Genomic DNA, 21700 nt, shown 5'->3' with positions numbered 1-21700 from the left:
CTTTTTCTTTAAGCTAAAAAATAAATATTTTGTGAAATGATGTACATATGGCTAAGTTCCTCCTCTGATTTATTGATCCCCTTTATCTCTGATCTTAGACTTCCTCCGGTGATATCTGCTAGTTTTTTCCTCAACATTCAGCTGGGTTATCAATCAGAAGATGCTGAAACTGATTGGGAATTATAGTGTCAATCGAGTGATACTTTTTTAATTAAAAATATACTGAGTTTTATATTTTTATTTATTTAACTTTAAAAATTGGCAAATTTTGATTTCTTAAAATTCTTTTTCTACTTTGTACTTTGATTTGTCCAAAAAAATTATCATATAAAATCTCGATTTAAAAAATTTTTATATTTTCGTTCTTTTTAAAGGGTAATATTGTTTTATTTTGTGAAGGAGTCATTTCCGACCCTATAAATCATATATATTCTTGATCAGCATCATCAGGCGAATCTTTCTAGCCCTGTTCGGAAGAAATAAATTTTTAATATATTTTTCCAAAATTTTATAAGGGGTTACATCGTTAAAACTGTAAAAAATACACAAAAATTTTAATATCTTAAAGTTTTTAATTTTTTATGCTGTTTTTTTAACCTAGAAAAAACTAACAAGGAAAAGCATTTCGAGTTGATTTTAATGATTTTTTGAGTTATGATAGATTTCAGATTCAGTTCCTGGCCCAATTCTAAGATTGCTGCTTTGCTTGTACCTAGATAGTTCCAATTCCATTGAAATAGAAAGAAAATTATATAAATAACAAGTATAAATAAAAGAAAATCGATATTTTCTTTTCAGTGCATCGTTATTTGTAGTTAGTGTGGTTTCTTTTCCCTGGAAAAAGTCCCAAAAAAAGAAACAAGACCAGAGAGAACCGAAGAAGCCGGCGCAGAAACACTCCCAGGTCCCGAAACAGAAACGAAACATAAACGTAGAGTCAACACGATAGCTGGGAGAGCTGAGAGCACATTGCCAACACCAGTTGCTGGCGCGCATTGCGTATACGACGGATTGGTGCGTTCCATGGAGCCATTTTGAGAGCACTCTTGCCGGCGCGGTGGCGCTCTCTCTGGGACCGATCAGATCGCGGGGATTAGTTCGGATTAGATCAAGAACGAATCCCATTCAGAACGGGCCCACCATCCAGCCAGCCAGCAGGGAACACGCACACACAGTCTGGCAGGGAGAACACACACAGATACACACGCTCACCATCGCAGGCAGGCTGTTGCTGCCGCTCTGTGTGTGTGTGTTGCCGCTGCTGCTGTTGCTGCTGCTGCTGCTGCTTTCTGCTGCGCGGTTTATACTGCCAACACATTCTGATTTCCCTTAGTTATCTTTAGTCCGTCGCGTCGCTCGCATCGAGTTCATGAGGCGATCATCAGGCCTACGCAGCGGAAGCCGCCACTGAGTGTTATTCCTACAGAAAATACAGAAAATAAGGCAGAGAAAAAGTAAAGCAAATAATACCCTGCAAAGCCTTAACAGCACTTGAAAACCCGAATCCGTATCGAAACAGCACAATTTTGTATGCTCCACAAAATATATGTATATGTAGCTCGTACATATGCTGCTCCTCCGTTCCGTTTCGCTTTGCTCTCGGTGCCCAGTTGCCAGTTCTCGGTGCTCAGTGCTGTGCTGTTCGGTTCGCTTCGAATATATAAACATATGTATAATCAGATACTGATACATATAGCCTAGAAGTATTTTAAGCGTGTTGTTTCCTACGCGTCGCCGCGTTGACTTTTAACTTTCGCTTTTACTGTGTCGGCGGCGCGTACGCGCGTTGTTCGATTTGCTTTCGCTTTCTCGAAAAAACACAAAAATACAAAATAAATATAAATAAAATCAAATTCTTTGCAGCGCGCCAAAAATAAGAGCAGAACTTTACCTCTAAAAAAAACCAACACACACACGCAACACTCGGACACATCTTTGGCTGCAACACAAGACACGCCGCATCGATACTTCTCTGGAGGTAAGCCAGGCAACACCCTTTCTCTCTCTCCTTAACTGGGCTCAAAACGGGTTTTGGCCAAAAACACACAGCCAGCGATATGCGGCAAAAGTGCGCGCGCGTTCCAAGTTCTCCTTCACTTGGCCCAGAAGGGTTAGAGCCCCTGCATCGATACCGATACCAGGAAAAAGTCATAAAAAAGTCGGCTCTTGCAACGCCATTTCGCAGTTTTCAGCCCTCTTTGTGGCTGCTTTGTTTTCCTCCATTGGGTCTTCCTCCCTGAACTTGAACAAAGAACAAAAGCAGCTTACGTTCAGATCGATACTAACTAAGCCTCCAGGGGGAAATGAACCAATATCTTGAGTTATCACGGGAAAATGTTACATTATTTGCTTTTTAAATAAACCAAACACTCGAGCCTTCGTTTTGAAATCGAATTCTGCCTCTAATGAGTTTATTTCATGTCAAAAACCTATATTTAAAAGTTGATAATTCAATTTCTTTAGTGGACTAACCAGTTAGTCCGACCCCCTGGGAGCACCTATATTTGCACCTGCTGCCTGGCTATGCAAATGCAGATAGATTTTAGTTCAGCTTCGCCATCATTAACCGCACATTAATTATGGCTTTATCTTCGCCGATTTGACACGCCTTTAGTGAGTGACTCAGCGATCGAATTTTTGGCCAAAACCCAAGGCTCTTTGGGGGCTTTTGCGCGTGGCTTTTGTTGCGTTTTATCTTACAACCGGTTGCTGCTTGCCGGCAAAAAGCAAACAAAACAAATCGAGAGCCGAGAATAAGTGTTAATGGCTGATCCCACAGCTGTCGACGAAATCAAGAAATCAAATCAGAGAAACCGAAAAGTCCAAGTCGAGCCCGCTCAGCCACATCCCCAGCCATAGCCATAGCCACAGCCACAGCCACATCCATATTCATATCAATGGGCCGTGACGCGGGTTGGAAGCATTAGAACTGCAAGATGCCAATGACCCAATTTCCCCCCTCTCACTTGCCCCACTACTCCACCCCGCCACCGAGCTAATTGCCCGGCTCTATAATTAATCATCAATCCGACTCCAAATTCGATTCAGACTCTGATTTTTATTCTGAGTCAGAAGCAACTATTTTTCGATATTTTTTCGGTTAATTAGGAGTTGAGTGCACTGGGAAAAAGTAGAAGAATAATTACTTAATGTTTATGTATAAATTTTAAAGAAAGAAATATACATATATAACTAGGGGTAAACATATTAAAGGAAAAAGTTAAATGATGAAGTTGAAGCTATGCTATAAATATTTCTAGTACTAGGGACTTCCTTGCAACATACCCTAGCTTTCTGCTCCCTCCCTTAAAACCAACTAAATCTAATTTGAAATCTAATCTAATTTGAAAATAATCTTTAAAATATCTTTAAGATATCTTCCCAGATCTCTCTTGATACCAGAAGTGTGCCTAGTTTCCTAGTGATATTTTTGTTCTGTGTAAATTATAAATTAGAAATCTTAAAACATGTTTTCTGCATTTACAATAGCGCTCCCTCCCTGCCCAGCCCCAGACTCATTGCCAAATAAGAGTCGGCGGAGTTTTCCCATTCAACATTCTCGCCGAAGCCGCTTGGGTTTTTTCTCATTCTTCGGCATGCCCATGGTCGAGTGCGCTTGCGTGAGGACTTGGTTAGGTATTCTTTTTTTTCAGTATTTGCCATTGGAAAACCCAAACAGCGCCGAGAGTCTGTGGAAATTTTTCCACAACAAACAGCAACACACGAACGGGCGAACGAACGAACGAACGATCGGTGATCGATAATCGCTGTGTAAATATTTACGTCAGATTAAGCCAATTTTAGAGTGCAGCTTACTGCAGTTTGTTTGTTTCCTTGATTTGCTTATCAGATCAGTCCGGAAAGCAGCCCCTATTGGCGCCAATGTCGGGGTCGAATTGAGAACGTAGCTTAGTTGGAAACTGGAAACTGCAATCCAGGGGCTGAGGCATCGACATCTGTTGATATGGGGGAGCAGGAAGGAGGAGGAGAAGGAGGAGCAGCCTTCTCCTGACACCCAGCCACGTGCAGATAACCCAATAATCGAACGACAAACACACGGAATCACGACTCTCGATTTCCATTTGCTCGCTTCGATTCGAGAATAATAATTGCGCGACTTGCACTTATTTTCCATGATTTGAACATGTTAATTGATTACGAATCCCATGCTCTACTTCCGCCTAAAGAGAGCAGAGGAGCAGAGACCCCGGCGACCATTGATCGCTCCACTAATTGTCGCGGCGGCGTTGGCCTTTGTTCGTGCCGATAGTGGTGGTCACCACACCAGTGGCTGGATCTAGGCAGCGGCACCCCGCATAAGATGATAGCTAACTGTGTCAACGCCCCAAAAAGATACACATACTTCCCGCCAAGCAGTGCTCCTTGGCTTACTCCGCCGCTGGGTGAAAGGCCGATCAATGAACTTGACGTGACAGCTGCTTCTGCTTGCCCCGAAGTGTTTGCCATCTCATCCCGGAATGGGGCCAACTTCAAGTGGTGACACGAGTAGCCAGCGGAGCTGTGGAGCGATTCTTTTTTTGGGGAAAAATCTAAAGACATCTGTTTTGGAGATGAATCAACGAAAATGCTTGGTGTTCCTAGGGTAAACATGTTGCTCAAGAAGATCCCATCTTCCGTTAGGTTAAATACATATTTTTTTATATTTTCGGATAATATTTTTGGGATGAGAATATTTATATATACTCTATATTTTACTTTAGATAAAGCTCTTTGCAATTGTCTCCCCTGATCTTCAGTAGGGCATTTGGCAAGTCAATGTTCCCTGGCAGCCATCGCTCCATTTTCAGCAGCAACTTCACTGCCAGTCACCGGAGTCTTTGCAGCCTTCTTGGGCGCTCGCTCCATTTTCGGTTACCGGCTTAGCTAATTAATATTTTGAGCGTAGAGTCGCTTAACGATTGCTTCACTTGTACCTACAAATTGCGGCGCTGAGATACGACAAGGCTTGGAACCTGTCCACCGGCGGGACCAGACTATCTAAATGGGTCCGCACGCACGATGTGCCGGAATGGTGAGAGGAGGAGGAGGAGGAGGAGGAGGAGGAGGGGCAGGACGCCTACAGTTGCATGTTATAAATAACAGAGCCATGTACTACATGTGACATGTGTGTGCAGTACGCACACACAGGGAGAGCGAGACGGTCGCAGATAAAGATACAAACACACATTCTGGCGGATACAGATACAGATACAGGAAAACCGGCGGCAAGGAAAACATCTTAAGAACTCGCCGTTCGCGTCTGCGTCTGCGTTTTCGTCTGGAGGGTATCCGTCGAGGCCCCCTCCTGATCCCGCCTCTGCTTCTGACCATATGTGTTTACCTATAACATTTATTAATTCAATCGACGGGCATCAATTTAAGCGCTGTCAACAGTCACAATTGGCGCTGACAACTGTTTGCCGCGACCTCCGCCCCCTCCTGGAGACCAGAGAGAGAGGAACAAACTGGGAATGATGGATGTGGGCTGTTTGCTCGCCGAGGGATTAGCTTACAGAAAATGGAGGGAGACTGGTCTGGGAGCGAGGACACGGAGGCCACAGGAGCCGAGTTGTCACATTATCCGCCGTTTTGTGGGGCCAAACCCAGGGGAGAACAAACAGAATGGCGAGCATGTAGACAGGATTTTCTCAAGCTGCCTGATGGGATACTCTTACTAGTCTGGAGAACTGGCCATAAATTGGTTAGATCTTTAATATAATTCAAAAATATTAACAGAGATTTATAGATTTACTGTAAGGCAACTTTTTCTTTATATTTCCCTTAACAAAACCCAAAACAAAACCCCTCTCTAAATAGTTTTATACATATTTTTTTAGGCCTCTAACAAACCCCCCTTTAATAGTGCCTATACCCAAGTTGTTTTCCCAGCAATCAAGACTCAAACTGGGTGCGTCCTTTTGGCCAATTTGTAGAGCCAAGATGTCTTCGCTTTCGATATATATTGTGGCCACAATATGGGATCGCTGCAACAAGTAAATGTTAATGTCTATTTATACTTTTGCTGTTGTCGCTGTGGCAAGTCAGTTACGCGGAGGCACTTCGAGGGCTTCCTTCGATGGGCTCTCGGTTGTCGGTTCTCGGTTCTTGATTCTCCCTTTCTGGGCTCTGAGTTCTGGGTTCTGGGTTCTGGACTGCGTGGTCATTTGTGCATGAAAATGAAAACAAAATCTGAAATACGAACGCAGATCGAGTGGCAAGGGGCCGATTTGTTCAGGGTGTGCTAAGGTATTATGTTATTGGCTTGAGGATGGGATGGTGTCGCAACACTTTCGATGGCACAATAAACAAATAGCCTTAGCCCCGGCCAGACCCTTGTGTTATCGCCACGCTTGGTCTTTATGGGTTCCCATAAATTCGCATGGTCAATGATACAGCCGAAATTCGGTCGTAAAGGAAATGAAATTATCAAAACTGGGACCCAGTTCAGTCGGTCACGTGGTGGTGGTGGTGGAGCTTTATAGGGCCGAGTCCGTTGCCGGGCAGAGGGATCCCCCGTATCAGGTGTGTTTTACTATATCCCTGTTAAGCCGTTGCCGGGTTGCCGGGGCCATGATAAGCACTGAAATCTGGCGAAATAATCAATTAATTTATGGAGTCCAGAATGCCGTGACAGTAGTCTCCCGATTAGCAGGCAGTTAGCCAGGTTTATCTCTAAACATCATGCAATCTTGGCTGGAGTAAATCCCTGCAATAAGCTTGTTTGTCGTACTCTTTGGGGGATATGTCACTGGGGGTGCTTGGTTACAGAAGATCGCATCGCATCGCCTCGGATCTATCTTATCCAAGCTGCCAGCTAGCGGGTCCATGTAAGCATCCGCTTTATAGCCACGCGGCGGATCCGATTAGATAAAGGCCACGAAAAAATGGCGATTGCCAAGGCCAAGAGTTTGTTAGCCGCCGCAAGATGTGGACAAACAAGAAAAGCAATCAAAAAAATAGGCAAAAATCCACAGCACAATATGTACTTGTGGAGCAGGCACCTCATGTGCCTGGCATACGGAGGCTCCTCCTCCTGAGCCTCCATCTCCTCGCCGCTCCACTGTTCTTTTCTTTTTTGGAATACATAATTGCGAATTCTTCTTTGGCCAAGACAATCGATCTGCTGACGCACTCCTGGCCGTGGCATTGGCCATCGTCGTTCTTGACGTTTGACAATCCGCCTCCACCCACTGAACGCCAGCACCTGCCTCCCATCTGCACCCCCCTGACGGCCATCTGCCGATTGACGTCGATGTGATAAACAGCGAAAAGCCTTTCACACCACGCACCTTTTTGCAGATATCTGACAGATACATATGTATATAGTGGCGGCGCATTCAATAGCACCCGAAATGTTTGGGGAAAATAATAATAAATAAAGATGATCTGAGATAGTAGAGATAGGAAAAGCCTCTAAAGCAATTTAATTCAACTCAAAGGGAAGGGTTTAGCGATAAATATTATACTATAAAGTTGTTTTTAATATTTTTTATTATAATTTTCAAGTAAACTTAAGCCAGCAATGAACTTGTTTCTAATTTTCCCATCGACTAAAACCCCCCTGTAATTATATTCACAACCCGCACTGTGGCACCTGAGTACCCCAGTACAGGTGCAGCTCCTCCGGTTCAATTGTGCGGCTATCGCTCGGGGCACGTGACATTTATAAATAGATTTATCCATGCAAAGTGGTAAAAAATAACAAGAGGCAACCATGGGGGCGTATGCGCAATGCGAAGGCCATTCTCGCTTTTCGGGGTAAACACTTGCGTAACTTAACCATTACCCTCTCTTCGGTTTGTATCCACACTGATCCCATCCAGTCTTCTTGCGATCTTTCCAGGAAATGGCCACACAGCAGACCAAGTCCCAGGACGAGCTGGCCGCCAGTGCGCTGGTGTCCAAGCAACCGGACAACATTAAGGAAGAGAATGAAGATGGCGAGGAGGAGATCGACGAGGCTGCCGTGGTAGTGCCCCCGGACAGCGGCTGGGCCTGGGTGGTGATGGTGGCCTCCTTCCTCTGCTGCACGGTGATCGATGGCATAGTCTTCTGCTCGTCGCTCATCCAGGAGCAGCTGATGGCCGAGTTCAATGTGAGCAAGGGCTATGTGGCGTTCGTCTCGTCGCTGCTCAGTGGTTGCTACCTGATGGCCGGTCCCTTCGTGAGCGCCATGGCGAATCGCTTCGGCTTCCGGGCGGTGACCATTACGGGAGCCGTGTTCGCGGCCATCTGCTTCGGGCTGTCATACTTCGCCACCAGCGTGGAGTACCTGTTCCTAATCTATGGCGTCCTGGGCGGCATTGGCTTCTGCATGGTCTACATCCCGGCGGTGGTGATCATCGGCTTCTACTTTGAGAAGTGGCGTGCCCTGGCCACCGGCGTGGCCATGTGCGGCTCCGGCGTCGGCACCTTTGTGTTTGCCCCCGTGACCAACGCCCTGCTGAAGATAGGCTGGCGCGAGACCCTGGCCATTCAGGGAGTCATCGTCCTGTCCTGCGCCGTCTTCGGCCTGGCCTTCCGTCCCATCCAGCCCATCACACTGTCGGTGACCAACGAGGCGGGCGCAGACGAAAAGGAGAAGAGCAAGCTGAATGGCCACGGCAACACGGTGGCCCCCACGCCTCAGCTCCATCAGGCGGCCTTCACCAAGCCCCTGCCCGAGGGACGCTTCGCCTACTCGATGCCCAACTCCGCCCACAACACGTACATGGGTGCCTCGCAGCGCCACCACTACCCCACCGCCCAGGAGATCTTCAAGGGCATGAACCTGGAGCGCCGGCCCTCGGGCACCGCGGCGCAGAGCAGCAAGGGCACCGAGCTGAAGCAGCTGAGGAAGTCGCAGCCCACAACGCCCAACGGGGATCCCCAGCAGCTGACCTTCAACCTGCACAAGGAGCTGACGACCGTCGGCGAGAACGAGGAGGAGGCGGAGAACGATAACCTGTTGGAGACGGAGGCCAAGCCGGTGACCATCCAGGCGCGCAGGCACACAGTGTCCGGCCGCCGGCCCCAGGACATTGGCAAGCGATCCGCAGCAGCCGCCCACGATGCCCACCACGGCCAGTCGCAGTCGTCCTCGCGGCCCATGTACCGTGACGATATCTTCTTCACCGGATCGCTGACCAGGATTCCCCAGTACCAGTCGCAGACCTCCCTGGCCTACCACATGTCCGTGACCCGTCTGCCCACCAAACAGGACATGCTGGAGGATCGCCAGAAGGGCTGCCGCATCTGCCCGGAGGCAGTGCGTCGCACCCTGTCCACCATGCTGGACACCGAGCTGCTCAAGTCGCCCGCCTTCATGTGCCTGGCCTTCAGCGGCTTCCTGACGATGATGGGTTTCTTTGTGCCCTTCTCCTTCCTGGTGGAACGCGCCGTGGCCGGCGGTATGGACAAGGAATCGGCCCTCGGGGTGCTCGGTGGCATTGGACTGGTGAATACCGTGGCTAGGATCGTGTGTGGATCGATTAGCTCGTTCCCCAGCGTCAAGCCGCTCTGGCTGAACAACTTTGCCCTGACCGCCGGCGGCATCGCTACCATCTTCAGCGGCGTCGTGATCAACTCGGCCTCCCAGTGGACCTTTGCCTTGTTCTTTGGCGTCTGCATTGCCTGCTTCTCGGCGCTGCGCTCGCTGATCGCCGTGGAGCTGATCGGTCTGGAGAAGCTGACAAACGCCTACGGATTCCTGATGCTCTTCCAGGGCCTGGCAGCCACGGTGGGCACGCCCATAGCAGGTGGGTTATCTTAATCCCTGAGAGCTTTTAAGCTATACTAACTTGGTTTTTTTCTCGACTTGCAGGAAGCCTTTACGAGACGACCAAGAGCTACGACATGGCCTTCTACTTTGCTGGCGGCCTCATCCTGCTGTCGGCCTTCCTCTGCTACCCCCTGACCTGCGTCAGCCGGTGGGAGCAGCGTCGCAACGAGAAGAACACCCCCCTGCCGGCCGCCTAGGAGAGGCAGAGAACCCCTGCCAGACAGCCTGAACACCTTGTCAACTATATCCGGTGGTGCGTCCTTGGCCCCGAGGAGCGGAAGCTAGCTAGCGAGAGCGCGGAAGCCTGTTCCGGAGTACTTGATACGTTAAGATTAGACGTAAGCGTAATGTTGTGCCTTCGGAGGGAGAGAGGAGTGTACATTGATGTTTCTATAAGCTTTAAGGAGCAGCTAGGCTTAGGTTAACCGAACACATTATTAATACTATTACTTTGTAGCCCGTAAGCAGCTCCTGTGCACATGGCTATGGCTGGGCCAAAAGTCGACTGCCAAGAATCGTTTTGTTGAGTTGTTTATCACGAGAAGGGAGGAGGAGATAGCGGCAGGAGTTGAGCGCATTTGTTTACCTTTGTAAGACACTTCGTTACATAGCTTAGATAGATTTATCAATCGATCGATCGGGTCAGTGCCCCCGCCCGACGCAAAGAAAAGCAAACAAACAATCAGCCAGGCGATGGAGGCATCTATCTGGTTTCTATATATAGTATATATATTGTACGATACAACAGAGACCGCCACATACTCAACAACACAATTATTACACTGCAAGAGAACGATTTGTTTTACATTTACAACCAATGATGACATCACTTCATCCCACAATAAAGACGATTTCCGATTAATACAAACTAAACGATCGCTATCGGTTTATTACTTTCGGAGCACAAAGTAAGCTTAACTAAGTGGGGGGATTGGGCGGTGACTATGAACAGACATTTGAAATGTTTTAAATGTGTGCTTAAACTTAAACTTAAACACTTTTGAATAAGTAACGCCTCTCGATGATGTGTCTTTGGTCATGGCACACTCCACTCACTACTTTTCCTGATTCAGTGAATTGATGAACTCCTCCAGCTTCTCCTGGATCATCCGCACTTTGACTACGAGGGAAAACACTTGTAACTATAAGGAACTAATTCAAAGTTGGACAAAACTCACTTAGTTCCTCCGCCAGCAGCACACGCTTGCCGGTGAGCAGGTGCGCCTTCTTCTCTTCGTCGTCGCTGAACTCGTCCAGCACTGCCTTGATCTCCTTGTCAAGCCGCCGCGCCTCCCGATTGATTACCTGCTGCCTCAGGGCATTGCCCGTTATCTTTATCACCTGCTGGATGCGCCAGAAGAGCACCACATCGCTGCAGGAAATCTGCAATTCAAATAAGTTAGAGCTCGAGTTAAACCATCTTCCCAAGGTCATCTCACCTCGCACTCGGCTCCCTGCTGGGTGTACAGGTAATAGGCCTTGCGACAATCCTTTGCCCTCTGCAACGCCTGCTGCAGGAAGTGTCTGCAAAATAAAAAGAATTTCTTTAAAAACAACTCTAGCGAGCTACAAACACTCACTTTCTGTAGACTGGGAACCATGTCTGCCTTATATAGTCCGTGTCCACGTCCACGTTATCACGCTGCAGGTTCTTGCGCACCGTCGTCAGCTCATCGTAGCTCAGAGTGGGCAAATGTTTCTACAATCATAATTGAGAAATGTTATCATCACCCAAAGAACAAGCAATCACTCTCGAGAACTACTCGTCTTAACTCGCAACACGATTGTCAATTAAGATTGAAAAGAACACAGCTTATTTCAGGAATTATCTCTGTTACTTGGAATTGCTTTAATTGTATTATAAATTTCAATCACTTAAACTAGTTTCTTATTTCTATTTTTATTTGGAAATCATTAAAAAATTAAACTGATTTACGAGTGGTTTTAAGTAGAATTATTATACCCTTGCAGGGTATTAAAATTTTAGTCAGAAGCTAGCCACGTATTGAAGAAGTCATTTCCAACCCCATAAATCATATATATTCTTAATCAGAATTAACAGGCGAATCTTTCTAGATAAGTTTGAGAGCAAAAATTTTTTTTTGAATTTTAAAAAAAAAATTAAAGGGGTTACATCGTTAAATTTACTAAAATTAACAAAAATTTTGATTTTTTTAAATTTTAAATTTAGTTTAAAGATTGGTTAACATAGAAAAAACTAGCATATAAAATCTTTCCGAATAGAATTTGATGCATTTTTGACTTAGTTATGAGATTTTTAAGCTTTGATTTGTCCAAAAAACTTTAAAAAAATGTGGATAAATAAAGAATTCAAATATTTTCAGTCTTCTTGAAGGGTCTTATTGTTATATTAAGAGAAGCAGTCATTTCCGACCCTATAAACTATATATATTCTTGATCAGCATTAACAGGCGAAACTTTTTTGCCATGTTAGAAGAAAAATAAAATTTTTTAATTTTTTTGTTAAATTTTATATTTAAAATTTGATCATTAAGATTTTCAAAAAACAAAAAACAAGTTTGATTTCTTAAAATTGTAAATTTAGTAAGCAGATTTGTTAACCCTCTGAAAACTAACACAGAAAAGCTTTCCGAATTGAATTTGAGGCTTTTTTGGCTAAGTTATGATCTATTTTTGATTCGGTGCCAAGATCCTATGGCAATCTGAAAGGGTATATCAATTTCGGCTTTCCGCAGTAATCGTAAAGTTCAGATTAAACTCAGTTTAATCACAATTACCCTCCCAAATAATTTTCAAATGAATTAAACACTCACCGAGTCCGTTTTGAGTATCTTGTCCAGTTCCCCCTTGACATATCGCCGCTTCTGCTGGTCCTGGGTGAGGTACTGCCAGTGGGTGAGCCGCCGCATCTGTCCAGGGCCAAACATTTGTGCCAGCGTCTCCTCCGTTTGCACAAGCTTGGCGTTCACAGAAGTCTCTAGGAACTTGACCGCCGAATCCCACTCGGACTTGGTGTGCACGAACCGATCCTCCAGTGTGTTCAGCTGGATAACGCGCAGCATATCGATGGCCTTGTCCTCCCAGCTGTGCCGCCGTATGGCCTCGTCCACCACCGCGCCTTTAAGCTGATCGAATATGCCGTCGTGATCCTGGGACTTCTTGGAGCGCTCCATCAGCGAGATGAACTCCAGCTGAAGGGCCTCCCAGCCGGCCTCCACGGACTTGGCGGGCAGAGCCTGCTCGGCCCACTGCCTTAGCTTGATGTCCACCATGGTGTTGAAGGAGTCTATAAAGAGAGCATCATTCCAGTGGTTAGTTTGGCAGAATTGGCACATGGAACCACAGGTTTGTGTGTATGGGTAATGATGATGGTAAACAAAGCCACAAAACAGTCGCAATAATAGCAGCAATTTGATTCAATTAGCCTTTGATTTTAGCCCGAATTCATTGACCAAATTAACGGATCTGTCATAAAATGGTAAGCAAACACGGCTCCAAACTTGTTTAGGCACAAATCTGGTTTCGTTACGTTACACAGGGGCGCTCGTAAATCTCCATACTTTCCGGCAGCAGTCCCCCACATGACTCGCAGTCTGCTTAGTCACTTATAAAACGCTCTTAATGGCATCGAAATCGGAGGAGTACGCAGTAAATTTACACGCATGATTCAGGCTAAGAGTTGGACTCCCAGGAGGAGGCTTTCAAACCGGTTCGGGGCATGTGATTCCCTTGCTTCCACGATAATTGCAAACTCAAACAAGAGGCACACGTGAGCCAGGTGTGCTTTCCCTTCTCCATAAAACCCAGAACTACAACAACAACAACGCACACTGGACGAAGCACAAGGCGGCGGCGGGTGATGGACGTGCCTCCAACGATGACGTTAAAACCTACAACTTAGCACTACAAAATATTACTTTGAGAACCTGACTGAGCCGCCGGCAGGTAGATGTTCTCGAACACATAGTTGGACAGCTTCTCCCACAGCTTGGCGTTGAGGGCGTCGTCCCACTTCTTGGCCGAGATTTGCGACAGCGTCACCACCTCGTCCAGTATCTCGCCCTTGGCCTTGTCGAACAGCTCGTCGCGTCCGGACTCGCGCAGCCTGCAGGGAGAAAAGCTTGCTAAAAGGAGTGCTAATTGGCTTAATTTCTCGGCAGTTCTCACCTGGGGAAGTTGTTCTTCCACTCGGTCTCCAGATTGAATCTGGTGGCCTTAAATGCATCCGCCTGCTGCTCAATGGTCTCACGCACCATCTTCCAGAAGCGATCGGAGACGGCCAGGCTGAGATTCCGGCTGGTCACCTGGTGGGGCATGATCACACCTCGGCGACTACGAAGGATGCATGTTAGTTTATGTGGCTTCCAACTCCCCTTTCTCGTTACTCACTGGAACAGCTTCGAGTTCTTGAAAAAGTCCTCCTCGTACTGCCTGATGGCGTCTATGCTGTCGTCCTTTCGCCCACGTCCCGTCACCACAGCATAGTAGCCCAGCGCCTTCATGGGGAACAGCTTGCCGGAGAGAATCTTCCTTATCCTGTCCGGGTCGGCCAACTCCTCGGCCAGATCCACTTTCGTCAGCACGAAAATGGTTCGCCGGCCCAGAGGATCGCACTGCATGACCAGATCCGTGACATTGCTGCGCTCCGCGTCCACGGAACCGTCTTGGATGCACAGTATAATGGCGTTGGGGTTGCTCATGTAGTGCTTGGTCATCTGGTGGATCGAATCCTTGGTGTCCGAGGCCATGTCCACGGTCATAGTCTGCGGGAGAGGTGCTTTAGTATATGGAAAACAGGATCCCCTAAGAATACTCACCGAAATAATGCCGGGAAGATCGACTAGAACCATGCGCTGCAGCCCGGGTCCCTTGACCGTCATGGAAATGACTTCATTGCTCACCGTCTTCCCGCCGCGAACGGAGGCCCGCATCCGGAACTCCACCTCCTTGCGCAGATCGGCCAGATCCGACTCCTTGGTGAGGTCGTACTCCCTGTCCGAGTCCCTGAACTGGGCCACATGATAGGGTCCTTCTGCCAGCGTGACCTTGACGGGGGCCCGGGTCATCATCTCGCCACTGCCGCGGGGAAAGATGCGCGCCTTGGCAATGGACTCGAGGACCGAGGTCTTGCCGCTGCTCTGATCTCCCACCACGACCACGCGCGGCAGATGATCGGCCATGGTGTAGCCCGTATCGTAGCCCGAGAGCTCATCCAAAACCTCAGAGTACATGTCGATGAGGGACTTTTTGATCTTCTTGGCCGAGGTCTTCTTGTTGGTCTTGAGGATGAGGAACTGCTGGCGCAGGTCGCGGTTCTCCTTCTCCATCTTCTCCAACTCCTTCTGGTACTTGATCTGCACATTCATGATCTCTGTTTGCAGGGTCTCCACCTGGCTCTGGAGTTTCTCTGTGAAAGGGGTTGGGTTAAGAGGAGTTTCCTTGATAAAAGAGAGTTCTGCACTCACCATACTTCTTGCGGCTCTCGTCGGTGGTGATGCCCAGAGCCGCCACAGTGGTCTTGGCCTTTAGATCCTCCTTGGCTGCAACAGAGTGGGGAGTGTGTGGGGGAAATATAAGTCTCGATTACGATGGGCAGGGTTCTCTCACTTTAAATTTGGTTTTTTTTGGGGGGCTGGGAGGGCAACCTACTTTCGACAATCTGAACTCCTTGATAGTCGGCCGCCTCGATGGCATCGTCCAGGCGATTGTCGAACCAGCTGCGCCATTCCGACAACTTATCCTCGCCCAGCTGCTTGAGCTTCGGATCTACAACACAAGCAAATGCCGTCATTCAGTGATGCAGTAGTGAGAGAGTCAGAGAACGAAAACGGTGCCATGCTGGCCAGGATTAATAACGGATTAACTAAGCAACTAAATGGTCATTTAAAGTGAGAGAGTGAGAGAGATCTTCCCCGGTAGAGCCCGGGATTAGGCGCCGTTTCAACTCACCTATATCGATGGCATTCTTCACCAGGCCTCCCACCTCCATTATGTTGCGGGAGAAGGCGTTCCACCGCTCGCCCTGCGGCATGGCATCCTCCAGCCACTTCATGTCCGGCAGCCCGTCCTTCCAGTCCTCGTATTTCTATCCATAAAAAGCAACACAAACTCTCAGTTTTTGCAAAAAGTTATATAACACCGCCAACTCACTTTGCTCAGGGACACGCCCCCGCCAATGGCGCCGCCCAGGACGAGGTAGCGCAGCTTAAGCGCTCCCCGCAGGATGCGCACCACCAGCATGCCGTAGCCGCGCGAGGGCGGAGGCATTTGCCAGCCCCGCGCCGGATTGCCGGCGAGCAGAAACTCCTCGTGGTGGGGGCCATTCCTCGGCTGCTGCCGCTGCTCGTGGGGCGGCCCTCGGCGTGCATGGCTGGTGATGGCGCAGAGCGTGGAATGATTGCAGCAGGCAACCTTGGTGGTGGCGTAGACAACAGCCTTCCTCGCGGTGCGTCTGCAAGGGAAGAACACAGCGATTCAGAGATGCGGCACGATGACGAAATCGACCGAGAGACAGGGGCGAACCTTTGGCCCTCGCCGGCGCTCGAGAGGCGCCTCCTTACCGGGATGTATGCTGATAGATGCGCAACATGATCTCGCTGGTGGGGGCTACGACAGTTTTCGCGCTGTTGGCTTTGTTTGTTTACGAGAATTAATCAATTTTCTAAATTTTGCAACATTTTTTTCCGCTGACCGGGGCTGTGTGACCAGAGTCGTCCTATTGACCGTCTGGTCACACTTTGCTAAAAACAGCTGGCTCCTCTTATACTCTTATACAACAGAAGGGTTCGCGTCCAGACTGCTCTTATACTTCACTGGGCGCGGAGCTGCCACTTAGTTATGTTTTGGCAGGGTGGCAGCCTTGCCGAATTCCAATTCAAAATTAAGACCGTTAAAAGTACATTTATATCTCCAAAGTCATAGCCAAAGTTCGGCATTTGTTTTAAAATATAATTACTATATAGTTATTCTCTAAAATATAAAAAAATTTAAAATTAATTTAAATTTAAAATCTTAAAAATTAATTTTTTTATATTACCCCCTCTCCAATTTTTAAAAAATTGGGTAAGTTGTGATGATTCTCATCAAAAAAAAAAGTTAATACCCAAAGCACCCTGTATTTGTACCCCCTACCGGAAAGCTATAGATCGATTAATATAAGGCGATTTAGAGCGGCAATGAACCGCGTAATATTTAATATCTATATTTTTATATAAAAATTAACTCTGCTTTTAATGGCTTTTCATCAAAGTGGAGCAGCAGTCGCTTGCCAGAATGGAGGCCCAGCGAATGCTGCTCTTGATCTCCATACTCCCGATCGCAGTAAGAATCAGCATTATATAATACGATGGAAAGTGACCCCGTAACCCCACCAGCTCCATGGACACGTGGAATTCAACAACCTGCGCTGCGTGGAACGGGACAAGCTTTTTCTGACCTTTGAATACTGCTACCTCAAGTCCGTCAATCGCACCTACAAGTACGCCTCGCTGAAGAGCAAGATGCTACAACTGCCCATCGTTAACACCGTGGTAAGCTTCTGGCATCCCGATCCCTCCTGGGCACACATCCTCCTCATGCCCCCTCCCCCCTAGACCCTGTTCCAGGTGAGGCAGCGGGAGAACAAGCGGATCCTGTACAACTTCGACCTCAAGGTGGATGGCTGCAAGTTTATGAAGGACCGCAGCAACGTCCTCGCCAACTACGTATACCAGACCTGGGGGCCCTACTCGAACATCAACCACACCTGTCCCTACAATGTGAGTGTTGTCCTGGCTCTACATAGGATGTCCTCAAACATGATTCTGACCGATTTCAGCACGACATCATGGTGGACAAGCTGCCGGTGCAGCACGTGAACAGGCTCGTCCAGACGGTCATTCCCGATGGCAGATACTACATGAACAGCACCTGGCTGGTTGACAATATTCCGCGGGCCGAAATCGTCGTTTATTTCACTAAGAGTTGATTGTGAAGAGTCGCTATTCAGTTTATTAATTTAATTTATGCAAAGATATATATGAAGAGATTGTTTCATTGGTTTAGATTTCTTACAATCCAAACTCTAGGAGATCTGTGGGGAACAGCTTTAATATTTAACTTGTAAAGTGATCAAACGATCGCCACTACCAACGGTAGAGAGGTGTCAGAATGGACTTATTTTTTGCACAGCTGTCCGAGCTGTGGCCTGCACCTGTTGTCCTGTCAAGTGGCTGCTAATGCGATTAGGGAGGGGAAACGAAAACGGCATTGGGATTCGTCTTGGAATTGGAACCTAGGAACCTAGCAGCTGCCAATCACCCAGCTCAATGTATTCCAACCTCTACACTCATCGCAGTCACACCCAAGAAAAACAACCATAAATACACAAAATTCACCTAAACACAAGCTTAGATCCTGCTGAACCCACCAAGATGCCGGCGGACATAGTCACTACGCAGCAGGTTGCCGACCAGCGCGCCTTCATCGACAACATAAACAATTTGGCGCTGTCCTGGTGGAAGCGCCTCCCCTGGTATCCCCGGATGCAGGAGTGCCTCTACCGTCGCATCGACCAGATCTACCTGGAGAGTCGTCAAATGTACGGCGATGAGCACTTCCTGCGCTACGCCACCCGCCAGCGCCTGGCAAAGAAGCACAGGCTCACAGCGGCCGATGTGGAGAAGGAATTGGAAACACGCCGGACTCTTGAGAGCGATGGCTGCCTAAATCTAGCGGTGCCAAAGACCACGAACGGCGAGTACGGCCGCTTGAAGCCCACCAGCCTGCACTGGTGCTAGTCGGAGTCCACCTGGAGTTCCCCGAAGGGAGCAGACACTTGCAATTAAACTATCATCGTTCGCTGACAATGCAACTCTCAATGGCCGTCACTCGTTACGCGATTTTTGCATGACCGTGCGCATAATTAACAAGGTGAAAATGTCAGTTTAATTCTGTTTCCCCCCCGTTGGCCGAGTGATCTCAGCTTTCCTACGCCGGAAAGTTCGCACAGGTAATTAAGTGATCGCGTCTGTCCACTCGATGAGATGACTTGCCTCGTTTGCTTGTTGGCCTGGAAGCATTTCTTTTCAAATTCATTTTCATGGCGCCCATCTTATTAAGGGAAAATATTTCGCATTTAAGCATTTAGTTGCATTGGAATTAATGATTGAAATGAGAGGAAAATCTAAAGGAAATCATCTAAGTGCATGTTCTATCTACTCAAGATGCAAGTAGCGATATTATAAATGCTTTATTAATGCATCTTACAAACTATTAATACGATTACATATTTAAACACATTTAAAGCGCATTTACCTATAAATCTATATCACTAAAAGATCAAATTATTACCTGGAAAAGCATAAGATGAATACATGAAATATGATCTCATTTTTGGGTAAATAAGATTTAAATTTAAAATGTACTATAAATAAAAAGTCAGCAAGCTCTAAAAATATTCTTGTTCTGTGGCTTCTCCCTGAGGTAAGGAATCTCCCTGAGAATTACCTGACCATCCCAAACTATTACCTTGATAAATGTGTCCATTAAGACAGGTGCTCCTCCTCCTCCTCCTCATCCACCAAATTCCCGACGTAAGCACAGGTGTGATGGCAGAACTTTCGCGCAGTATGATTTAAAAAGTTCCATATGCAAATTACAGCCAAAGTTTCCCTCTGTCCATCGGAGTGCACTGGAAAAGCGGCGGCGGAAAATCGGTGCAAGGAAAAATGCCCATGCAAGTGTGCAAATTACACAAAGAGAACGCGAACTTCGGGCCAAGTTCTGAACTGGGCCAACGCGGGGCGACTCTCATTAGACACATGACAGCATTCACAGGCCACAGGCCAAAGGCACCGCGAGGGGGAGGCGGCGGCACAGGTGGAGCTGCCCACCTGCGAATGCGTGTGAAAAATCAGCCAGCAACGGCCCACAAAATCGCCGCAGCTCGCAATTAAACGGTAGCGGATAATTGCTATCGAAGCCATAATGATGGCCAGATCAGTACTTACACACACTCGATAGAGACACACACTCGCACAGGCCGGCCGGAGTGTGTCTTGATTTCTCCGCTCGATTCTGGAGAGCTTTTGTGCCTTTCTGGGCGGCTTTTTCATTGTTTGCACATTTTTCCCATCAGCATCGATGCGAACTTTTTGGTAACCATTAAGGTTTTTCTGTTTTTTCGTTGAATCATCCATCAGTTAGAGATCAGGCGGCAGTGACTTACACTCTGTTTTTGGCAGTGTTTTTGGGCCAAAAGAAAGGAGGAGAGCCAGAACAGAGAGTCTGCGTTGAGTTCCATTCAAAATAAATAAACACAGAGACACCTACGAGGAGGAGTGGATGCAGTTAGGAGCTGTGAGTAGGTATTAGCAATACACTTGAAGAAATTGGTAAAAATGAATTTGATATCTATCATAACAAAGCGAAAAATGCATTAATTTCAATTCGAAAAGAAGTTTTGTGTTAGTTTTTATTAGTTAAAAAAAAACTGCTTACTTAATTTGAAATTTAAAGATATCAAAATTTTTGTCAATTTTTTAGAATTTTAATAATGTTACCCCATATCAAATTTTGAAAAAAAATTTAAAAACAATACTTCTTTCCAATTATGGCTAGAAAGATTCTCCTTTTTATGCTGATCAAGAATATATATGATTTATAGGGTCGCAAATGACTACTTCATCAAATAAATAAGTAATTCAATCAAACTTGACATAATTCTTGAATAATTCTTCCCCAATTTCCCTAGGTGTAGTTGCTAAATGGGCTGGACTTCTCCTAGCAGAGGTCAGGGGTCAACCCCTTTTGCTTTGTCCAAAATAAACAACATTTGCTGACTTCACGCCAGGGCTCAGACAGCATTGCTGATCCTATTAGTGCTCGCCCAGGGACAATGGCCACGATTGACTGACTGGCGCCATGTCTCAGCAAGGACTCAGCTCTCGCCTCGTCTCTCTCTCTTGGCAGAATAAGTCCAGGGATTAGGGCGTAAAAGGGACTTAATCCAGTTTTGCATCGTTCTCTCTGCTCCTCGCAGGTAGCAGGCAACAGGTCCCGGACCCAGCCAGCACACAGGAAAAGCCAAATAAAATAATAAAGAACTAAATACGAGAGACGAAACATTAAATAAATAAAAGTCAACGCCAGAGAGCTGCTCATAAACGCCGTAGTCTCGGCTTTAACTTCAAATTAAAACGCCATTGGCGCTTTGGCACGCATAGACCGAGGATTGAGTTTGGAAATGGGACTGGACTGGGCTTGGGTTTGGGATTGAGACAGGGACTCCGTCCAGAGCTGGGTCGTCCATCAAACTCTTTTTGGTTTGCCGCCGCCAAGCCAATTTGCCAATTTCATAAACTCGGTTTGATTTGCCGCCAAAAAGCATAAATAAAAGAAACTGAGAAGACAAAACGGAGAACCGCAAAGGGAAACTGAAAATAAAACCCCAAAAACGCCCCCAGGCCGGGCAGACAAATTCCGACTACTTCCATTTGAGAGATGTGTGTTGTTTTGGCGGAAAAAGGTGGCCTAGACCTAGGAAGGTAGCTTGGCTTAGGTATTCATCAAAAAGCCTTCATCCGAAACCAAGGGCGTAGGTATGCAAGGGAAAATGTTTATAAAATTGTGTATGATATGGAAATACAAATAATTATATTTATTGAATTAATAAAACGTAGACTTCTTATTACAAAATATTTAGAATAATCTTCTCTTATTAGAAATTCATTTTAGGTTGAAATGAAAATGTTTAATGGCATATTTCTATGAAATAAATTAATAAATAAATAAAGGACATACCAAAGCCATTCTGGGATTACAACTTAAAACCTTTTCTTATTAAAAATCAACTTAAAAATTAGTTGAACCTACTGAATACATTTCTAAAGAAACCTTTGAAATATTTAAGCTAACTTGTAATGAGATCTTGCTAGATTTTCCCCTTAAAATAACCCCAAAAATAGACCCAAAACCCCC

At 46.6% G+C, this 21700-nt stretch overlaps 4 protein-coding genes across 8 annotated transcripts; 3 read left to right on the top strand and 1 right to left on the bottom strand.

Annotated features, from left to right (window-relative positions):
* Positions 1 to 1316: 1316 nt before the first annotated feature.
* Positions 1317 to 10633, top strand: LOC108072330 (monocarboxylate transporter 14). 2 transcript variants are annotated; one of them, XM_017163413.3, is made up of 4 exons: positions 1317 to 1454; positions 1864 to 1978; positions 7824 to 9737; positions 9803 to 10633. In XM_017163413.3, the coding sequence occupies exons 3-4, from the start codon at positions 7847 to 7849 to the stop codon at positions 9955 to 9957; spliced, it is 2046 nt and encodes a 681-aa protein (XP_017018902.1). In that variant the 5' UTR covers positions 1317 to 1454; positions 1864 to 1978; positions 7824 to 7846; the 3' UTR covers positions 9958 to 10633. The 2 variants fall into 2 exon arrangements, with proteins under 2 accessions (XP_017018902.1, XP_017018901.1); XM_017163412.3 differs by having other exon boundaries at positions 1320 to 1454; positions 7844 to 9737.
* Opa1 (Opa1 mitochondrial dynamin like GTPase) lies at positions 10619 to 16462 on the bottom strand. Of its 4 annotated transcripts, none has more exons than XM_017163408.2 (14): positions 16303 to 16462; positions 15893 to 16193; positions 15692 to 15827; positions 15392 to 15508; positions 15208 to 15282; positions 14560 to 15149; positions 14132 to 14505; positions 13910 to 14074; positions 13660 to 13847; positions 12556 to 13028; positions 11341 to 11459; positions 11200 to 11284; positions 10939 to 11143; positions 10619 to 10880 (listed from the first exon to the last, which is right to left on the bottom strand). In XM_017163408.2, exons 1-14 carry the CDS (start codon positions 16329 to 16331, stop codon positions 10816 to 10818), a joined length of 2922 nt encoding a protein of 973 aa, XP_017018897.1. In that variant the 5' UTR covers positions 16332 to 16462; the 3' UTR covers positions 10619 to 10815. The 4 variants fall into 4 exon arrangements, with proteins under 4 accessions (XP_017018897.1, XP_017018898.1, XP_017018899.1 ...); XM_017163409.2 differs by having other exon boundaries at positions 13669 to 13847; XM_017163410.2 differs by lacking the exon at positions 15392 to 15508.
* A 552-nt stretch (positions 16463 to 17014) lies between these two features.
* LOC108072234 (uncharacterized) lies at positions 17015 to 17708 on the top strand. Its single transcript, XM_017163296.1, has 4 exons — positions 17015 to 17062; positions 17116 to 17271; positions 17335 to 17499; positions 17559 to 17708. Exons 1-4 carry the CDS (start codon positions 17015 to 17017, stop codon positions 17706 to 17708), a joined length of 519 nt encoding a protein of 172 aa, XP_017018785.1.
* A 338-nt stretch (positions 17709 to 18046) lies between these two features.
* Positions 18047 to 19020, top strand: LOC108072264 (uncharacterized). The gene has a single exon (XM_017163332.3). The coding sequence runs from the start codon at positions 18154 to 18156 to the stop codon at positions 18517 to 18519; it is 366 nt and encodes a 121-aa protein (XP_017018821.1). The 5' UTR covers positions 18047 to 18153; the 3' UTR covers positions 18520 to 19020.
* Positions 19021 to 21700: the final 2680 nt, after the last annotated feature.

Source organism: Drosophila kikkawai, chromosome 2R (genome assembly GCF_030179895.1).
Source record: "Drosophila kikkawai strain 14028-0561.14 chromosome 2R, DkikHiC1v2, whole genome shotgun sequence".
In the NCBI taxonomy this organism is placed as follows: Eukaryota; Metazoa; Arthropoda; class Insecta; order Diptera; family Drosophilidae; genus Drosophila; species Drosophila kikkawai.
This window is presented reverse-complemented; position numbering and strand designations above follow the sequence as displayed.